Source organism: Ovis aries, chromosome 3 (assembly GCF_016772045.2).
Source record: "Ovis aries strain OAR_USU_Benz2616 breed Rambouillet chromosome 3, ARS-UI_Ramb_v3.0, whole genome shotgun sequence".
Classification (NCBI taxonomy): Eukaryota; Metazoa; Chordata; class Mammalia; order Artiodactyla; family Bovidae; genus Ovis; species Ovis aries.
In genome coordinates this window covers 32,234,160-32,256,584 of record NC_056056.1, presented here as the reverse complement: position 1 = coordinate 32,256,584, position 22,425 = coordinate 32,234,160, and the positions used below count along the sequence as shown (strand labels likewise).

The window sequence follows — 22,425 nt, the reverse complement described above, 5'->3', positions numbered from 1 at the left end:
AGCCTATGTATTTATACCCACCATCTGACATGGACTTTCATTACAGGGATCCATAAGAGAAAGTAAGACAGTAAAAATGTGCTTTGCAGACAAAATGTTAAAAACTTTAATGTCAGACAGGTCCTTAGCTATGGAAGAGAGAAGCCTCAAACCACTCAACCATTTGGTAGCAAGAGCTAAGCCTAGAGCTTGGATCTCCTGACCCCTGTGTCAGTGCCTTGTGGGATCTCAGTTCATCCAGGCCACGCCAGTGAAAGCCCCAGTCCTAACCTCTAGGCCACCAGGGAACTCCCTCAGCATCTTTCCTCTTCAGCAAACTGCCTCAATGTCAGTGAACTGAAAACACACATGAAGAGAGAGACCTGAGCCTGATGTGGTACAGTCCTCCTTTCATATCCCTGGGGGATTGGTTTCAGGACCCTCATAGATACAAAAATCCACGATGCCCAAGTACCTTAGATAAAATGGGGAAATAGAACCCATGCGCATCCCTCCATAAATCATCTCTAGGTCACTTTTGGTACCTAATACATGTAAATGCTATGTAAAAATAATATAAATAGTTCCCAGGGTGTAGGGAATTCAAGTTTTGCTTTGAGGAGCTTTCTGGAATTTTTTTTTGGTGGGGGTGGATATTTTCCACTGGGGTTGGTTGAATCCACAGATATGAAATCCATGGCTACCGAGGGCCAACTGTACATACAAAAGCAACATAAAGGTGCAAATCCTCATACCTGATCCTGGGTACTGGAAGACGTTCTGCTGCATCTGAGGAGTGATTCCAGTGCCAAACTGCCCACCCATGTTTCCTGTCATGCCTCTGTTCACCATGCTGCTGCGGTTGGCCAAGGGCGCCTCGGGATTTGCTGCCAGTTGTGAAAAAGGGCTGGTAGAGGCAGGTGGGGTTCCCGGATTTGTACCATAGTTTGGTGGGTAGGGGAATTGCTGTGGAGCACCCTGAGGAAGACGGGGGTTCCCCATTTGAACTGGCAGTCCAGATGAGGGAGGGAGGTTGTTCCCAAAGCTTTGTTGCCTCATGAGCATGGCTCTTTGCTGCTGTATTAGCTGCCTCTGTCGGTGCTGTTGACTATATAACTCCCGCTGGCGCTGTGCCAACATCTGGGCATTCAAGGGTGGCTAAAAAAGAGAGAAAAAAAAATCTTCGCTTATTAATATTATTATGATTACCCCTTACCTTGGAAAGCTTACAGGATAAAGCCTACTAGCTTGGAGCAACAGAATATGCAGCAATTATCAGTGTACAAGGCAAACTAAAACAGAAAAAGGAAAAAAACCTCTTAAATAACATTCCCAGGAGAGAAAATGAATTAAGTACATTTTACATATTAAAGTCAAACAGGACTGAGAAAAGTCAAAGAAAACATATATTGATTAGTACTATAATATAGGTCATGAAAACAGTTAAGAGAAACATGAAGACCATAGAGAAGAGAGAGAAAATGTGCTTGCTGATTTCTATCTTATCTGGCATTAGGTTACTAGGGGACTTCTTTTCATTTCCACAAAATTTACCACGTTTCTAGTATGGAGGATATTAGTTTTCTCTTTTCTCATGGAGATCATTTATTCCACTTAACTTAAATGAATAATATGTGATTATAGATGATTTCAATTTTCATTATACTTTTATGTATTTTCCAAATTATCTATAATGAATGTACATTATCTTTACAATTAGGAAAACCTTACAAATACCATTAGAAAAGGAAGAATCAGAAATCTAGGATCCAAGGCCAAACAAATAGTCACTTAAAAAGAAAATCTTTAATTAGAAACAAAATAATACGCAGAAATAAATGAACCCTGGTATTTTATAGCATTGTTGCAGTATGAGACTACTCCAGACATTAGAGTAAATGTTTTAATAGCTATAATATTATGAATGATGAAAGAAGTGGTACAATTAGTTTGAAGTCTCCTTTTGGGCTACCTTCAGAGAAGGCAACAGCACCCCACTCCAGTACTCTTGCCTGGAAAATCCCATGGATGGAGGAGCCTGGTAGGCTGCAGTCCATGGGGTCGCTAGGAGTCGGACACGACTGAGCGACTTCCCTTTCACTTTTCACTTTCATGCATTGGAGAAGGAAATGGCAACCCACTCCAGTGTTCTTGCCTGGAGAATCCCAGGGATGGGGGAGCCTGGTGGGTTGCCATCTCTGGGGTCACACAGAGTTGGATACGACGGAGGCAACTGAGCAGTAGCGGTAGCAGTAGCAGTTTGGGCTACCTTGCGAAGCAACATGGCATGTCAACAAATCTTTCCTCAGAAAATGTCCATTCAGGTCAAGGAGCTGATTAAAGCATACAGCTTCATAAAAATGAAACTTGCCAACCAGAAGTAGCCCAATATGGAAGAAACTGACATATGACTTCTTAACATAAGTTGTCTTTATGTGAATTCCAACAGTGGGGTTTTGTTTCCTTATAACCGATTTTCCCTTGCATTAACTAACCACTGAGACTTTTAAGGCAAAGAAACCCAAGTCTGGATCCATGGAGACGCCAATATCTGCTGCTTAACAGGAGCTTCTATTAATATTTATCCTTTTGGTTAGTATTTGCCCTCAATCCAAGTAGGTCCATTTTATGGAGAAAAGTTTGTCTGAATCCTTTCTAAAATACCTCATCTCCCTAATTTTTGAGTTCTTGGTTGGGAAATTTAAAAAAAAAAAGTGGTTGAGGGAATTCCCTGGCGGTCCAGTGGCTGGGACTAAGTGTTTTCACTACTGTGGGCCCAAGTTCAATCCCTGGAGAACTAAGATCCCACAAGCCACATGGTGCGGCAAAAAAAAAAAAAAAAAAGTGGTTGAAGCAAAAATATTAAAGTATGTGCAGAAATAAGGAGGAAAGACTATATCACACTTAGAAGGCTACCTGGTTCTTTTTATGTTTCGTTTCAATGGCTATGAGCTCACCCACAGGATTGTTAAAACAAAAATGGAAAATGCTGACGCTCAGACTCAACAGAGAACACAAGGCAGTTAAGATAACTAAGCAATGTGACTGGGTTTTGATCAGGTTTCAGGTACTGTGCACACAGTTTCATATCCTTGGCTTCTTATTACTGATACTATTCAGGACAGCAATAAGAGTTTTCTACTTAGTCATCTGATATCTAATAGCAATGACAACAATAACAATAAAACGAAACAAAGAATCCTCAGCTTTAGATCAAATATCAGTAGGGGGTATCAAAAGCTGATTATAAATTCATTCTAAAAGAAAGCTACAGTACAAACATCATTAAGAGATAAGTTCACAGACCATTTCAAAAACACCTAAGTCAACACTCTAAGAAACACAACTTGGGTTAGAGAAGTACTAACAATGCCTGGTTTTCTCACATTACCTGAGGTGTAATTTGCTGCTGCATGCCTGATCTCATATTGATGCCAACAGGAGCATTTGCTGCAAATTGGTTCAAGATAGCTTGCCGATTTTGGTGTATCAACTAGAGAAAAATAGAACAACGAGATAAACTTCTACATACAAACATATAGCATGGCCCTTTAGAGTAACATAAACTTTTTATTATTAAGAGGTTTTAGTATCGCAAGTTTAGTAAGATTATTTCCCACATTTGCCAAAAGGTGGCAATTCCTAACATTTATCAAATACTTTCTGTCTGCTGCTGCTGCTGCTGCTAAATCGCTTTGGTCATGTCCAACTCTGTGCGATCCCATAGATGGCAGCCCACCAGGCTCCGCCGTCCCTGGGATTCTCCAGGCAAGAACACTGGAGTGGGTTGCCATTTCCTTCTCCAATGCATGAAAGTGAAAAGTGAAAGTGAAGTCGCTCAGTTGTGTCCGACTCTTAGCAACCCCATGGACTGCAGCCCACCAGGCTCCTCCGTCCATGGGATTTTTCAGGCAAGAGTACTGGAGTGGGGTGCCATTGCCTTCTCCTACAGAACTCTAAATATGGCAGAGCATTTAAAAGTAGAATACACACACAACATAAATATATATACAAGTACACACATGTATGTACATGCACATATGCCTATATGCATATATTACATTTTATGTAATATTTTATGCTCTGCCATATTTAGTGTTCTGCAGTGTTTATACATACATATATATACACACAAATATGTTTACCATGCTATCTTTTTGTAATTTTAAAAACTCTTTATCTTGTGTTGGGGTATAGTCAGTTTTGGGGGGGGCTTCAAAATTACTGCAGATGGTGACTGCAGTCATGAAATTAAAAGACGCTTGCTCCTTGGAAGAAAAGGTATGACCAACCTAGACAGCATATTAAAAAGTAGAGACATTACTTTACCAACAAAGGTCCATCTAGTCAAAGCTATGGTTTTTTCCAGTAGTCAAGTATGGATATGAGAGCTGGACTTATAAAGAAAGCTGAGCACTGAAGAATTGATGCTTTTGAACTGTGGTGTTGGAGAAGACTCTTGAGAGTCCCTTGGACTGCAAGGAGATCCAACTAGGAAAATCAGGGAAATCAGTCCTGAATATTCACTGGAAGGACTGATGCTGAAGCTGACACTCCAGTACTTTGGGCCACCTGATGTGAAGAACCGACTCATTGGAAAAGACCCTGATGCTGGGAAAGTTTGAAGGTGGGAGGAGAAGGGGACAACAGAGGATGAGATGGTTGGATGGCATCATGGACGCGATGGACATGAGTTTGAGTAGGCTCAAGGAGTTGGTGACGGACAAGAAGGCCTGGTGTGCTGCAGTCCACAGTGTTGCAAAGTCAGACATGACTGAGTGACTGAAGGTAACTGATAGTCAATTAACAATGCTGTGACAGTTTTATGTGAATAGTAAAGGGATTCAGCCATACCTATATATCCCCCAAACTCTCCTCACATCCAGGCTGCCACATAACAAGTTGCATGCGCTATACAGTAGGTCTTTGTTGGTTATCTATTTTATATCATGCTTTTAAAAACTCATTAATATTTAGTTATTTTAAACATGTGCAATAATGAAGAAAAAAGAAACATCAGCCTTGGTCTTAAAGGGTTGTGAGTAAAAAAGTACATATACATAGGGAACACTCTCTAAAGGTCTGGAAGATGAATGGAAAAGTTGAGGTACTTCTGACTTGGAGGGTACCTGTCTGATGGGCACGTATTTGGGAAAAATCCAATGTGATTTCATTAGCTGGAGAGAATTATGTAAGAAACAAATGGTCTGAGAAAATGGACTATTTATTTAACTAGAAGAAGTAATTATACTTTAGACCAGCATTTCCCAAATTGGTGTTCTAAAGAACATTGTTCTGCAGGATATTAATAGATGTGCCAGGAAAATAGCATGCTGTGCTGTATTAAGCATTGGAAATAATGGGTTACACAAGGTGAAACAGATTTCTTTAGTGTAGTAATTCTATGAGCCTTCAATTGGCTAAAGCACATTGTGGAGCTCCAAGGAGGGGATAAACTATGCAATTCATTTATTATGAACTTTTTTTCTGACATATAGCCATTTATTATTATTTCCTAGAACAATCTTCTATGGTACACTAGTTTGAAAGATACTGTCTATATCAGGCTCAGGATTCCATATCAGAGGTATGCCTTAACTTTAGCAGGTAACGAAACAGGCATCCTTAGAAAGGGTATTTCCTGATAAACAATCTACTGCTTCAAGGATTACTTGTCCAATAACTTGATATGAATAAACTGGTAAGGGAGATATAATAATAACAATAATATCAACCTTGTTTTGTGTTGATATAGTACTTTATAATTTATAAATTTCTTATAGTCAACCTATCAATATACTTTAATATCTTCATATTTAACATATTTAATAAATTTTAATATTTAATATTTAATATTTAATATTTACAAACTAGAAAGTCTCTGAAAGTTTTATAAGAGACTCCAAAGAGCTGTAAATAGTGATTAAATCTCTCATCTCTAACAAGCTCAATTCTTAACTCTGGTTTCATTCATTTTTTGACTCCAATAATTCATGGGGTCGCAAAGAGTTGGACATGACTGAGCGACTAAACTGAACTGAACTGAGATTAGAAAACAAAATGACTTGGAGGGAGAAGCCCAATATAATATAAATATTACAATTATAACTTTCAGGTACTGTGGAATAGGATAAAACATTCAGAATCACGTCAAAAATAAAGATAACCAATATTATGTCTCTAAAAGTCAAACAGGCTCTTAAAAGTCTGAAAATCTACATACTTCTTAAACTCAAACTTATGTCAGCTCTTAGACATAAGTTTAAATTAACCATTAGTTTTACAAAGATTTATCAAAAAACTTGGTATATGCAAGACACTAAATAAAGTTTGAAGCCTACGAAAGTGAGTAAATTTCTATTTTCTGGGAATTCCCTGTTGAGGTCAATACAAAACACTGCAATGCAGAAGTTATAGGCTGAATATATAGAGAGATGTACAGCAGCATGGGGCAGCAACTAACTTAGCCTAGGACTTGGAGGCAGGGACCAAGAGCATGAGTGAGCTCAATGGTACCTTGAAAGATGAGAACGCCAGGTGGCAAAGAGGGTAGTAGAGTAAACTCAAGGCAGAAGGAACTGCAAGTCTAAAAACCGAAGACGCAGGGAATGAAAACAGGTGAAGAAAAGTAACATTTCCACGAGTGTGGGAGTTGGGATTCCAAACTGACAGCTTTATATATTCTTTGCGTTGTGAGATAACGTGAAAATGAAATGGTTGGGGACAGAGGAAAAATGAGAAGTAATAAAAATGAAAAACAACCTTAGAAAAATAAGTCAAAACCTTATAAAATAAATAGGTAATTTTTAGAAGTAGAAGGAATTGCTCTAAAAGCAGCAATCTACAAGCACTTTCTGTTGAATAAAAATGATCTATTCCTACCCTCAGAAAAACTCTTATTTTCCCCTTCCCTTGACTATCTGTGTGTACAACCTAACACTGTGTACAACAGTTTCACTCTGACCTGTCTCTTCTTTCTGATTACTAAAATTTTACCCATTTTCCAGCAACTTCTTCCAAGGAAGTTCTCCTAAAAGGATCAGCATGTCCATAATCTCCCCTGAAATTCTAATTTTTGTTAGTTAGGAAGTAGGGAGGAGAGAGGTTGATAATCGTTAGAGCTGGTAACACAAATTCAAAAGCAAGCCTGTAAAGGTTTCGTTGGCAGGCTTGTTGTATTACAAAGGAGATGTATGCGGGGCTTGTGGCCAGTGGAAAAGCACAAACCCAGCCTATGTGTATAAAATGCACACATGTGTGTACACACACACACAATTCAGGCTTGCTGTCACTTTGTCTGAATGGATTTTTTTTCCCAATGCCTTAGCAAGAAGTCCTCCTACAGTAAACCTAAAAGATGATTATCTTGTCAAGAAGTTCTCAACCAGGGGTATTCTGCCCCATAAAGGAGAGTTGGCAATACATGAAGACATTTTTGGCTATCACAACTTGGGGAGGGGCGGCTCTTAGTATCTGGTGGGTAGAGGCAAGGGATGCTGCTAAACATCCCCCACTGCACCAGAAGCATCCCCTTAACAAGAATTACCCAGTTTCAAAACGCTAATACTGATGAGGCTGAGAATCCTGATTCAGTCACCATGTAAATTATTGCCATGACAAAGATTTCCTTAAGGAAGCTTATTCTTTTATCAAGCAGTTTTTATGGACACAAAGTTTTGTTTCTCATCTAGAATTGAAAAAAAAAAAAAAAAAAAAAAAACCTCTTTCTGAACCACAGATTTTTTAATCTGCAGATGTGGAACCTGAAGATACAGAGGGCTGAGTAAGTTTTGAATACCCCAGGCTGATGATAAGCTCTGAAAACTGCATCTATCTCTTTATTCTTTGCATTCCTCTCAGGACCTGGTAGTCACCATAAACATGTTCTGTGAAAAATTAAATACAGGGGAGCTAGTAAGTATTTCTTATTCTTATGTTGTCTAGTGCTGAATGAAAAGGTATAACAAGAAACAGTTTATCTTAAGTAATATTCAGAATATATTAATACTATACCCTCGCTTTGTATCTCTTTTTCCCCTTCTCTTCCCTTAATTTCCCTTTGTGTCTTTATTTCACACTAACATTTAAAAATTATTCCTTTTTAGTCTATCATTAAAAGTTTTTCACCTTATGCCATCTCTTTCTTTCTCCCTTTCACCATCTTCCTCTTTTTAAGTGGTATGGAAGCACATTCTATATTATTTGTTGTATTTATTGAATATAATTTCATAATAATAGCAAGCACTCTGTTAAGAGCTTTATATCCAAGCTCTACATCCATTAATGGCTTCCCTGGTGGCTCAGGGATAAAGAATCCGTCTGCTGCCTACAATGCAGGGGACATGAGTTTGACCTGGGTTGGGAAGATACTCTGGAGAAGGAAATGGCAACCCACTCCAGTATTCTTGCCTGGAAAATCCCATGGACAGAGGAGCCTGGTGGGCTATGATCCAGGGGGTCGAAAAAGAGTGGGACGTGACTTAGCGAATAAACAACAACATCTATTAATGTTATCTCATTTAATCCACATACCACCTAAGAGGTAAAGGAATTATTTATTTGACTCTTTTTAAAGATGAGAAATCATAGGCTTTAATATGGTAAATAATCTTACTACTGACCCACCTAGCGTAAGGTTAGAACTAGCACTTGAAACCAGAGCTAACTCTATCATGCTGCTGCTCTAATAAAGTCAGCTCCTTCTTCCTCTTCCTTCCTCTATTAGTAAGGCTCCAGAGAACTTCTTTAAATACTTTCTTAAAAATCCAAAGCAAAACAGACATATGGCTAAAGAAATATAAAAGAGTAATAACAACAGAAGCAACAACCTACATTTCCGGTCCCATTTCCCAGAGGATAGTTTTAGCTATTTGGGTTTCTAGTTCTTAATGATCACCCTTATAACTGCTGCTTATACAGTCCTAAATATTTATGTCATTACACCTGCACATTATTTGTCATGAGAGAAAATATTTATCAGCAATATCTCTTGATGCTCTACTTTAGAAATTAAGCTGTGCTTCAAAATTATTAACTTAACAATTATACAAGATGCTCATCCTAAATATTTTTTATCTCAAAAAATGGAAGTAAATTGCTTTGAAACTCTTGGTGTTAAAGGACTTTGTTATGAGCCAGCAGTCTTTAACTGAATGAGTCTCCCTTATTCTTATCAGAACTGACTAAGGATGACTTTTTGTGTCATAAGGGCCTCCCTGGTAGCTCAGACGGTAAAGCGTCTGCCTACAATGCAGGAGACCCAGGTTCGATCCCTGGGTTGGGAAGATCCCCTAGAGAAGGGAATGGCAACCCACTCCAGTACTCTTGCCTGGAAAATCCCATGGATTGAGGAGCCTGGTAGGCTACAGTCCATGGGGTCGCAAAGAGTTGGACACGACTGAGCGACTTCACTTCACTTTTGTGTCATAAAGGGTCTGGGAGTGGACCTAACACCTTTAGTGCATTGGGCTGGCCAAAAAGTTCATTTGAATTTTTCCACAACATCCTATGGAAAACTCACACCAACCTTTTGGTCCATCCAATAGCATTTGGGCTGTCTTGTTACATAGAGCTACTAGCACATCCCTTTAAAAAGGATCACCTGTAGAACAAGGGTACTCACCTGCTGTTGTCCTTGCAACCGTTGCTGAAGTTGAAGTCTCAGTTGGTTGGGTGCAGCTGGAGGTCTGTTTAGCGTCTGCCTGGGCTGCATGGCCAGGCCAGGTGAAAAAGCACCTCGAGGAGGCGTTACTTGAACAGGCATAGTCCCCAGTGAAGGTTTTTGCCTGACCATGCCTTGGAAAGGGCTAGAGAGATTGGCAGTAGGCGAAGGAGAAGAATAAGGCTGGGAATAAAGGTTGGGTCTTTCTTCCATCATCAACGGTGGTGTTGCTTGCTGTGGTGGAAATCTCTCCGATAATACATCTAATCCACCTCCCTGTTGGAAAATAAGCCAGAACATTTTACAAATACATTTCTGCCAATGAATGACATGCTTCTCTATACAATTTTGGATCTGAGATCATATGAAGCTCTCCAGAAGTTTGCTATTAATACTTAAAGGAATCACTTATGAAAGTTGCTTCTGAAATGGAGTAATAGATTTATGTTTAAAATCTCAGTAAAGAGAGATGAAAATATGGTTAAAATGAAGGCCCCAAACCAATGAAATAAAGCTAAATGGTTTGAAAAGAACCTCACTGCAAAGCCTAAGAATCAACAAATGTTAAATTGAATAGATTACCATGAGAAGTAGATTCCTAAAGGAGGGATTAATTTTTCTATGTCAAATATAGAATTCATGCTTTTATCTTGTTTGAAAAGAAATTCATAGCTGACCTAACAGAATGCCATAGAACTATGGCTTTCAAACTTTTTGACTATTACTTATTGAAAGAAATATAATTTAAATTATGACCTACTGTTTGTGTATATAACTGAAAACAGAGTTTCATAAAACATAGCTTTCCCTTTTTCTGCATTCTGATAGTCTTTATTCTACATTATTCTAACCATTAAGAAAAATGCTGGTCATGATGCACTAAATTGATTTTTTAACTCCAGAGTCTCAAAAATACTAACCTGGAAGTTGGAATGTCATGGAACATATAAGCTGAAGTCTAGCATGAATGAAGGATAAATTAAGTCCTAAAATAAGAAGTAATAATATAAAATCTGGATTCTATACTAGGGAGAGCTTCTAAGATTATGTTCCATAGTAAAAGGCTATAACTCTGCAATTATTATGACAGGCTTTTTGTTTTAAAAGCCCATTATTTAATTATTATGTATTTTGATAACTTTCACAAAGGTAAATTATAAAATAGCTACCACACAGTGAGAGTCATATGGAAAGGTCTTACTTAAAAATAATTTTCTAGCTTTACAGAAAATCTATCTCTATCATCTAAAAAATGCCAAATGTAGTAAATACCTGAACAAGCTTGTCAATTCCCAAAGCTCTGTCTAGTTCAGCTAGTTCAGTTTCATCTTTTCCACTGAGGAAGGATACCAGCTGTTCAAGAAGGGCCTTCTCATCATTTCTTCCTTCGACTGTTGTTGGTGGACAGAGAAGTTCATCTAATTGTGAACTAATACACTGGCTGAAGAATCAAAAGATAAGAAAAATAAAGACTGATATACCAAATAAGTATTCAACCTTAAGAATACAAATATACATATACATATATACAGATCTAGTTCTAGGAAATTGCCGAGATTTTTTAAAAACCAATTCTTATGCAATGAAATTTTCTATACTTAATGTGCAGAAATTTATGAACATTTGGTATGCAGCTTGAATATATTTTTAATTATTTTGTCAATCACTGAACTTTGTTTCTACATTCTTCATGTTAGCTTACAGAAATAGCCTGAAAAATTAACCAAACATAGTTAAGAGAAAATAATTTTTAATAGAAGTAAAAAATAAAAATCAACCAAAAACTAAAAAAAAAAATCATTTAGTCTAATTAAAAATTTATACTATTTATTCTATTTATATTCTATAGGTGCAATTAATTATTGATAATTGAACCATATGAAAATAGTACCTATTATATATATTACTTAACTTTCAAGGATGATCAAATCATGCTGATAACATGACAAAAGAAATCAAACTAGAAAAATGCTCAGTGTAACCAACACTCAGTGTTAACCAACAAATTGTTGATTACACATAGGAAATACATAGTCTAATCCAACTGATATCAATTGATGCATAAAACTTAAAGATATATAGAAAATTACACTAGTACTAATACTACTTCTATAATGATAAGGATTCTTCTTTGGGGAAGGTAAACAAGGCTAAAGGTCATAATTAAGGCTTCACACTCAATGCTACCTAGTTATCCTTTGGTTGCTATTTATGAGATACACTATATGTGCTGGAATAGAGCTACCTGTGCGGATTAAGAAATCAAATTCTACTCAAGTGGGGATACTAAGCAGATGTAGAAAGTATCTTCCCTTCTTATGTATTCTTGCTCCAAACAAAGAGAAAAGCTGGACAAAATAATTATACAACTAAGAACTCAAGAGCAAGAGAGTTGTGCTGAGGCCAATTCATCTACCAGTCCCAGAAATTTTATGGTAATCAATCAAAGCAAAGTAAGAGATGAAAAATAAAGCTGCATACTATATCAATCTCTTGGTAATTAAAATATACACTAGTCTTTCAGTCATGCAGTAAATAAATCTGTTTGATTTGGTGTCCTCCCCCATCCTTTTCATTAAACCTTCACCTTCCATTAATATCTATAAAACACCAATACAAACTGGAATCTAGTTTGGGAAAAGCAGTTCTTTGCTGTAGAAGATAGTATCTGTTACTTGATAATATACAAAATGTACTACTCACTCTTCTGGCTTATTCTGGTTTACAGCTGTCACTGTATTATTTGCCCATGGAATCTGATCACCAGTTCCTGGTTGTCCAAACTGGTTATCAATTGCTTCTAATTCCAGTTCAGGTAATCCTGGTTAAAGAAAGAAAGGTAAGAAGTCAGGATGTATTAAAACAGAAGATAAGATGATAATATTTTTCAGAAGTAATATATTAAATAGTAGAGTGAGATTTCCCCTATAAAATACTACCTCAATGATACAAAGGTCACTTATTCAGAAACTTACTCTATCTAGAATGTGACATAATAACAGGTAAATGAAAAGGAGAGAAAAGTTCTTTGAATCAAACAGAATCTGGACTTCCTTGGTTGTCCAGTGGCTAAGACTCCATGCTTCCAATGTGCGGAGCCCAGGTTCGATTCCTGGTTGGGGAACTAGACCCTACATGCCACAACTAAGACTCAGCACAACCAAATAAATAAGTAAACAAAATAAATGCAAAGAAAATGTGACGTTAAAGGTTTTTATACATTACCATAAGAGAATCACTTAGAACTTCTTCAGAAATTACTGATTTTAAAGATGATCATAACAATTTCAGTTAACTGCTCTTTCAGTCTATACCCTATTCAGTTCAGTTGCTCAGTCATGTCCGACTCTTTGCGACCCCATGAATCGCAGCACGCCAGGCCTCCCTGTCCATCACCAACTCCCGGAGTTCACCCAAACTCATGTGCATCGAGTTGGTGATGCCATCGAGCCATCTCATCCTCTGTTGTCCCCTTCTCCTCCTGCCCCCAATCCCTCCCAGCATACAATATGCTATAAGTAGGGACAGTGCTACTGTCATTAAATGTTTGAGAGATGCAAGTAAGATAAAATATGCTCTATAAAAGGCAGAATCAGAAGCTAAAGTGCACTGCAAACTGGGGCCATTTAGTAAATGGACAAAACTCTACACTGGTTAACTGAGAATATAGTTGCACAATAATGGTATGATAATTGTTGTCTATAATGATGACAAATGAAAAAAAGAGGTTGAATTATGCTTTACGGTGTAGTGGTAAAGAATTCGCCTGCCAATACAAGAGACACAGGAGATGCAGCTTTGATCTTTGGGGCGGGAAGATCTTCTGGAGTAGAAATGGCAACCCACTCTAGTATTCTTGCCTGGAGAATGCCATGGACAGAAGAACCTGGTGAGCTACAGTCCCTGGGGTTGCAGAGTGGGGCACAACCAAGCAGAGCACTACAGTACAATGGAAAACGGTAGTATGTGCAATTTTTTTGAAAGCTTTGATTACTTCTGTACTATTTATATTAGGGAAAAAACTGTAAAGAACCTAAATTCCAGAAATTCATTGATTAATGGATTATGGTATAGATATTTATAACATGCTGATAAATGAAAAAGGAAAAAAGTATAATCCAATACATTATGTTCAGGATGAGTCCATTCTTAGAATATTATAAAATTTCTATATATTAATAGAAAAAATCTGGTAAGCTATATATTCTTGGTAGATTTTAGGTTGTGAGACTAAGGATTACTTTATTTTCTTTTAATGTTTCTGATGGCTATTTGTAATCTTGAAAAGGAATAAAATTTATATGTTGAAGCCCTAACCTCTAGTACTTCAGAATGTCATTATATTTGGCAACAAGGCTTTGAGTGAAGTGATTAAGAGTTGTCAGGGTGTCTCTTCTTCAAACACTTCAATGTAACTGGTGTTATAAGAAGAGGTGATTAGGACACAGATGACACAGAGAGACGACCATGAGGACACAGCAAGAAGAAAGCTATCTACAAGCTAGTGAGAGAGGCATCAGAAGACAGCAGACCTACTGACCCTCCTCAACCTGAACTTCCAGCCTTCAACTTGTGAGAAAATAAATGTCTGTTGTTTAAGTCACTGGTCTGTGGTATTTTCTTATTATGGCAGCCCTAGTAAACTAACAAAAACTAAAAATGCCTTAGTGGCTTACGAAAATATACAATTAGGTAGAATTCCTCATTTTAATGAATGGAAATAAGTAGATTTAAGGATGCCCCTCCAACTTATTTAATGCTGCATACTGATAATTATTAACTGCATAAAACATGTTAGGCTCACTTAATCTAACTTGACTACATATTGAAATATACTCATATTTAGTATCAATGAAATATAGGAGTGCACATAAATGCACATTCACTTCTAAATACAAAAAATTATAGCTTGCAATTAAACTTGTCTTCTCTAGCATGACAAATGATTCAGAAATCAAATTCTGTATGATTCTGGGGGAAAAAAAGCAAAAAAGTACCAAACAACAACAATAAAAGGTGAAAGGAAAGTCATCACTTAATTCTTCTCATTATTTCAATCAGAAAGTTGGTCAGAGAAGATTATCTGAAGTTGTCCCTTTGCTCTACTCCACACAATAATTCCTGTCTTATTTCATTTTAGAAATCTAACATAAACAAAATCATTATATTTAAGAGTCAAAGAAAATTTACATGGCTGTCTACCATCTAGACTTAGTATCATAGAATAGTTTATTTGACTCAGTAACAGGACATAGTATCTCACAGTAGTCTTGATGGGAAAAAAGGTTACGAAAACAAGTTGGATAAAATATTCTCAAAATAAAGTAAGATTATTGTGCTAAATTTGGTGATTAGGGGAAAAAACCCAATCGATCATTGATTCAATTAAAAGTTTTGTTTGCATAGGCTATATACTTAAAAGCAGCTGTTTTTTATTCTAAAAGTCACTTTAACATTTTAGGACTTCTTTTAGAAACTGACTTCTTAAAAAAAAAAAAATCAATTTGCTGGAATGTTTTACAAAATGCACAATTTATCTTTCTTTATCCAGGGAATAAACCTACTACTTTTGGTCATGTTTGTGTTCCTGTTACAAACATGAGTAAGTATATATATATATATGTTACACAAGATAGGCATAGTGAATTTTAAAGGGACACATTACTGTGTTTACTAGTCTCTGCTGGAGAAGGCGATGGCACCCCACTCCATGCACTGGAGAAGGAAATGGCAACCCACTCCAGTGTTCTTGCTTGGAGAATCCCAAGGACGGGGGAGCCTAGTGGGCTGCCGTCTATGGGGTCGCACAGAGTCGGACACGACTGAAGTAATTTAGCAGCTGGAGAGAAGCAGCTGATGTGGGGGTAGAAAACAAGCTATTAGGGACTCCTGATCAAGTTGTTAATTTTTTTTTTTAATAATCTGTGCAAAGGATTCAGCACCATATTTTCTCCATTTTAAATACGGTTAAAATAAAATCTTATATCCTCATTAGCCATAGTGATTTCAGCTAAACAAACAAACAAACCCTTATATTATTAAAAAATTTAAAAACTCCTTCTGCACATAAAGTAGAAAGCATTGTTAAATCAAGAGAGTGACTTTTGCACATTTTACTCCACTAAGAGTTGATTCAGCATCTAGTGATTCTGATGTTCACAGTTAATTTTCTTCAGCTGTTGATAAAGAGATTCTGGTTCAGTTTTGTGTTACATTTGGCTGTTAACTATGCACAGCAGCTAGTGTTTTATTCGACTAATTTCTCTACTACACAAAAAGAACTATAAATCAGTAAGATAAAAACTGAATAACCCAGTAGATAACAGGTCACAAAAAAGCACTGAAAAGTGTTCAACCTAATTTCACAATAGAAGAAATACATATTAAAACTACATTGAGATACTTTAAAAACTCATCAGATTGGCAAAGATGAAAAAGTGCATAATTCAAACTATTAGAAAGGATGTGTAGAAAGAAGAACATTATCACGGTGTAAACTGGCATAAGAAAGGCCATTTGGCAAAATCCATCTATGCTTTGACCCAGCAATTCCGTTTAGAATTTACAGTTCAGATATACTCTTAGATGTGGTCAACTATCTGTACTATGTAAGATTATTAATTATAGTCCTGCAGTAGCAAAACATGCCTACCAATAGTCACAACACATTAAACACAACCTCAAAAACAGGGAACTAAAAATGGATTTTTTTGAATACTGAAAATGTTTTATGTGAAACATTAATTTTTAGTTATACAACACTCAGTGTATTACAGATTAATAAAATTAAAAAAAATTTAAACCTCAGAATGTGCATGTTCACAGAACAAAAAAATGAGCAGGAGGTCATTCATTCACTTCAGTAGTGTTGCCAGTGTTCAAATATTTTTGGAATTCTTCTAGAACTGTCTTATCTAGTATACAAGCCCTTCAGGAAAATACTTCTAACTACATCTAAGTTTGATTCTGATTTTTTAAAAAGTATTATTCTTTTTGGATCAACAAATTTAGCTCCAAATTACTTCACAAAACTTCAAAAGTCAAATCCACCTTTAAAATATAGGAATTTGAAGACGGACAAAAAGACACGGCAGAGGTTTTGAAGGTACTGCTAAGAGAGCACATTATATATGTTTTGATCAAGATCTTCCTAAATTCTTTTAATGTGCTCTTATAGTACATTTCTAACAAAATAAAGTCACATGGTCACACTGCATGGGTGTGTGTGTGTGTGTGTGTGTGTGTGTGTGTTGCCTATAAACAATGTGTTTTGAAACCAGGCAGGCTGAAATTTAAATCCTGGTTCTGCGCGTACACTAACTGGATAACTTTGGGCAAGTTTTTATCTGTGTGTGTTTTCTTTCTTTGGACCTTAGTTTTCTTGTACGTAAGTAGATCTATGGAACATTTTTGGTCCAATGTGACAGATTTACCATCTGTTTTATTCTACACCCAAAATTTTCATGGAAATAAAGGTAACTGAAAGGGACAATAAATCTACAGCTGAAGGAGAGGTGAAAGCAGTAGCATGGTAGCTGACTAGAACAATGAAAACAAAACAGATGGAAAGATGAAACTGATGCAGAAGTTTACCTAAACTAAAACACTCACATTAGGACAAAAGGGGAGACTTTCCAAAAGAGGGAGTTACTCAGAGGGACACCAGAACAACTCCAGGCTCAGTGGTCATTTGAGCAAGTAAAGGAACAGGCCATGGGTGACTGCCGGGATAATTAAAGGACAACTGAACAGCTGTCACCAGGCCCTGCTCTGAGTGCAGCTGACTCTGGCGTCTGCCCATGGGATTAAAGTGGTGAGGACATGACTCAGTGTGGGAGTTCTGCCCAGGGAATCTCCCAAAGTGGGTGTGAGGGCTGCCACAAGGGATTTCCCTCTCACCAGCCCCCACTCCTTCACAACAACAACTGAGCATCAGGGCTTCTATAATCAGAACCTACACTCACTGCCAGAGCAAAAGGGCCTCTCACTCTAGCTGAAGAGACACTCTAGCTACCACGGTGTTTCCTTCTAAGTCTTTTTCAGTATACGTACACAGACAGCCCTGGTTCACCAAAACATTCAAGAAAAGTCAACAGCAGGAAGGAAAGATGGCAAATTTAACAAAGAAACAAACTTTGAGGAGAAAAAAGATTGTTACAGAAAACGGATGCCAAAAGTATGCCAAAATTATCAATACACAGATTTAAAAGTCTATCGTATATATAAAAGGCAATAGACTTCCATGAAAAAAATTTCCACACACGTGATCACTACAATTTAAAGAACTCAACAGACTGACTGAGGAGCAGGATGGATATGGTTGAAGATTCAGTTTTGATCTGGAAAATCTGGCCCAGAGATTCTCTCAGAATACAGTGCATATGGGCAAGGGCAAGGTAAGTGTGACAGAAAAGATAAGTGACATGGCAGATAGATCCAGGAGTTCGAATAGGTGGTGAATAGTTCAACTGTCTTATGCAAGACCTTTGGGCACAAAGTTAAGGCGTGGAATCAGCCATCTGATAATGGAGTCTGGCTCGGGTGAAAGGTAGTGGCGGACAGTGTAGAGGCTAGAGGTGGCAGAGACTCAGAAGCTATTCTCTTCCCTTTGTGAGTTATTACATTTTTGTCCTCATCTTCTTTTTTCTTTCTCCAGTCCTTTGTCCTCTTTTCCTTTTTCTTCTCGTTTCTTTCTTATTTGCATGGAAACACAGTCTGCAGCGATCACCCTCTCCTCATTTACCTCATTTCACTCCTCTCTCTCTGGCTTTCAGCAACACTACAGCCCAAGGTTTAACAGATTCTGGCCTCAGTTCAGTTAGTTCAGTCACTCAGTCTGAATGGACTGACAACCTACTCAGATCAGTTCAGTTCAGTTGCTCAGTTGTGTCTGACTCTTTGCAACCCCACGGACTGCAGCACGCCAGGCTTTCCTGTCCATCACCACTTCCCAGAGCTTACTCAACTCATGTCCATCAAATCGGTGATGCCATCCAATCATCTCACGTTCTGTTGTCCCCTTCTCCTCCAGCCTTCAATATTTCCCAGCATCAGGGTCTTTTCTGATGAGTTGGTTCTTCACATCAGGTGGCCAAAGTACTGAAGTTTCAGCTTCAGCATCAGTCCTTCAAATGAATATTCAGGACTGATTTCCTTTAGGATTGACTGGTTGGATCTCCTTGCAGTACAAGAGACTCTCAAGAGTCTTCTCCAACACCACAGTTCAAAAGCATCAATTCTTCAGTGCTCAGCTTTCTTTATAGTTCAACTCTCACATATGTATATGACTACTGGAAAAACCATAGCTTTGACTAGACAGACCTTTGTTGGCAAAGTAATATATCTGCCTTTTAATATGCTATCTAGGTTTGTCATAGCTTTTCTTCCAAGGAGCAAGTGTCTGGCCTATTTACAAACTTTTCCAGGTGGTGCTAGTGGTAAAGAATCCGCCTAACAATGCAGGAGAGGCAAGAGACGCAGGTTTAATCCCTGGGTTGAGAAGATACCCTAGAGGAGAAAATGACAATCTATTCCAGTATTCTTGCCTAGAAAATCCCATAGACAGAGGAGCCTGGTGGGCTACAGTCCATGGGGTCTCAAAGAGCTGGACATGACTGACTGACTGAGCACATGTATGTAAAGCTGTTTTCAGGGGAGGAAATCTTAAGACAGAAAAAGGAGCTATTTGACTCAAGATGGATTATTAATGAAAAACATTCCACTTTCACAGACTGGAGAGCTAGAAGACACTGTCTGTTTTTATTAACTTTAATTTTCATCAAAGTAACACATATACAAAACTTCAAAAGTCAGAACCAAAATGTCTATGAATAAGAATAGTTTTCTGTCTTGTCCCTTCTGACCCTTTGATTACTCCCCTTTCAACAGAGACAACCATTCCCAACTTGTCTGTTTTCTTTGGCATCTGCCAATTTCTAAAATATCTCCATTTTAAGTTTCTGAGTCCCCATCATGATAGATGGGGCTTCAGTTTCCTCACATCTACCACTCTTACTACCTCCTATGCTCCCAATTCCCTAACAGAGATCATTGCTTTTTCAAAAATAAAATATTAATATTTAGATTCTTAGGACTACCAAATATTACTTACTGCTAAGTCATATTGTATACAAACATCCCTTCTTATATCATGCTTTCATTTTTCTTGAGTTAAAAATTAGTTTATTTTTTTCATTTTCCTACTTTTCTGGGAGACTTTTTCAGATGCTTCAACATTTTTGACATGAATCTATCAATAACCTTTTCTATAAACGCAGAGAGAAATTTTATTTCTTCCTTGGAGGCCGTCTTTTCAGAAGACTTGGGCCTGCTACTCCAATTTATATGTGTTGTTCTCTAATCTGGCTGATCACCTATCATTCCTGGACTTCTTTTCAGATCCTCTGTTTCCCTGGACCCTGTAAGCCTCTCTTTTTTGGTATTCTCCCTTGCTGAAGTATGGGTTGGCAAAAAAGTTTGTCAGAAAATCTGAATGAACTTTTTGGCCAATCCAATATATCTTCAAGGGCCTTAATTAGAGAAGGTAAAAATACTATGCAAGTATTTGTGCCCTTTTATATCCAAAAATGTCTTTATTTCAGCCTTCACAACTACTAGAAGTTGGATGCCTGATTACAGGTCAGAAATCATTCTAACCGCTGGTATTTCTAAAATAAACTTTATTAATATAGAGTTTATATAAATATGCACTGATTTTCAGTGCACATTTCAATAAACTTGGCAAAAGTATAAACCCATACATAATCTTCCACCTCAATCAGGAAAACAGAATATTTCTATCACCTTTAAAAATTCCCTCCGGCTCCTTGGCTATCAATCTTCCCTACTTTCACCCCACCACTGGCAACCAATGATCTTCACTTTTTTCACTCATCACATTTTTGAGAATAATTCATGCCCTGCACTAACCGTCCCTTCCTTTTCACTGTTGAGCAGTATTTCATTTTATAAATAAGCCATTTCCTTGTTGATGAACATTCAAACTGTTTCCCGTTTGAGACTACCATGAATAAAGCTATGTGAATATTTGTGGTCAAGTTTTTGATGAACACATGCTTTCATTTGGCTCTGTCTCCAATAACTAAGAATTGAATTGCTGGGTCACATGGTAAAAGCATGTTTAAGAGAAATGGCTGAACAATTTTCCAAATCTGTTTTACCCTTTTACATTGCTACCAGCAACACCAAAGTTCAAGTTGCCCCACATCTTTGCCATCATTTTGTTTTGTCAGTTTTTTAAATGCTAGATATTTCAGTGAGTATGTAGCAGTACTGCATTATAGTTTTAATTCACATTTCCTTGATGGTTAAAAACACTGACCATCTTCTTATGTGCTTACTTGCAACTTTCATATCTTCTTTTATGAAATATATTTTAAAATTCTTTGCCCATTTTTTAGATCGGGCTGTTTCCCCTATTATTAACATCTTACATTAGTGTGGTATATTTGTTAGAATTGATGAACACTGGCACATTTTCATTAAATAAAGCCCACAGTTTACATTAGGGTTCACTCTGCATTGCTCATTCTAGCGGTTTTGATAAATGTAAAATAACATGTATCCACCATTACAGTATCATACAGAATAGTTTCACTGCTCTAAAAATTACCCATGTTCCGCCGATTTATCCCTCTCCCTGGCAATCATTAATCTTTTTACTGTCTCTAGTTTTGCCTTTTCCAAAATGCCATATAGTTGGAATCATAAAGTACGTAACCTTTTCAGGTTGGTTTCTTCCACTCAGCAATATTCATTTAAGGTTTCTCCATGTCTTTCTGTGGCTTGATAGCTTCCAAGTTTTGGTCATTACAATTCACTATATACAATTCACAGCTCTCTGCAAGCTTTTAGAATCTTTATCTCTGATGTTTTAGAATTATATGATAATAAGTTTTGGTACAGGTCTTTTGTGTGTGTGTGTGTGTGTGTTGAATACTTGTTGAATCATTTCACTCTGAAGAATTATGTCCTTCAGTTTTAGAAAATCCTTTTTTTGTTTGTTTGTTTGAAAATATCTTCTTTTCCATCTTCCCCCCTCATGCATACTGCATGGTACGTCACTTCAGTCATGTCTGACTCTGTGCAACCCTATGGCCTACAGCCCTTCAGGCTCCTCTGTCCATAGGATTCTCCAGGGATTGAACCCACGTCTCTTGTGTCTTCTGCATTGGCAGGCAGGTTCTTTACCATAGCGCCACCTGGAAAGCTCTTTTCCCCCCTCACTGTTTCTGAAATTTTTATTAGTTGCTATTGGCTCTCGTAGGTCAACCTAACTTTTTCTTGCCTACTTTCTATTTGTCTTTTGCTTTCTCTGAAAGATTTTCTCAGTCTTATTTCCTAATATTTCTCTTGAAATTTAAAAATTTTGGATATCTAATTTCCAAAAGTCCTTTCTTGCTTTTGTCCTTTTTTTCTTCATGGATGATGTATTTTTTCAAAAACTGTTAGTCCATATACTCATTATATATTTCCACTGTATACTCTTTTTATCTGGTTAGTTTGCTCTCTTTTATGTTACAGGCTTCAAGTCCTGATGGTCTTTGGCTGTGTTTGTTCTAAACAGATACAGTGTTCTAAAACACTGACTGGTTGGGTTCTGTGCAAGGCTTGTGCCTGCTTGTAGCCTTCACTGTTGGATACTTATTACTGTTATTTTATTTATTTTTAGTTTTTGGTCATGTCATTTGGCATGTGGGATCTTAGTTCTCTGAGCAGGGGTCGAACCTGTGCCCCCTGCATTGGAAGCACAGAGTCTTAACTAA

The 22,425-nt window shown here is 37.3% G+C and overlaps 1 protein-coding gene and 1 non-coding gene across 14 annotated transcripts in view; one reads left to right on the top strand and one right to left on the bottom strand.

The window, feature by feature from the left end:
• The window catches only part of NCOA1 (nuclear receptor coactivator 1), a 220,385-nt gene that overhangs the window by 27,544 nt on the left and 170,416 nt on the right, over positions 1–22,425 (bottom strand). For all 13 annotated transcript variants that reach the window (XM_060411940.1, XM_027966558.3, XM_060411945.1 and 10 more), the window contains 5 exons: positions 12,344–12,461; positions 10,913–11,081; positions 9,602–9,916; positions 3,371–3,472; positions 735–1,137 (listed from right to left, as the gene is read on the bottom strand). In XM_060411940.1, the coding sequence (XP_060267923.1) occupies positions 735–1,137; positions 3,371–3,472; positions 9,602–9,916; positions 10,913–11,081; positions 12,344–12,461 (1,107 nt within the window). The remainder of the gene's footprint in view (positions 1–734; positions 1,138–3,370; positions 3,473–9,601; positions 9,917–10,912; positions 11,082–12,343; positions 12,462–22,425) is intronic.
• Positions 9,192–9,263, top strand: TRNAC-ACA (transfer RNA cysteine (anticodon ACA)). Its single transcript has one exon. It is a non-coding gene; the product is annotated as a tRNA-Cys (tRNA).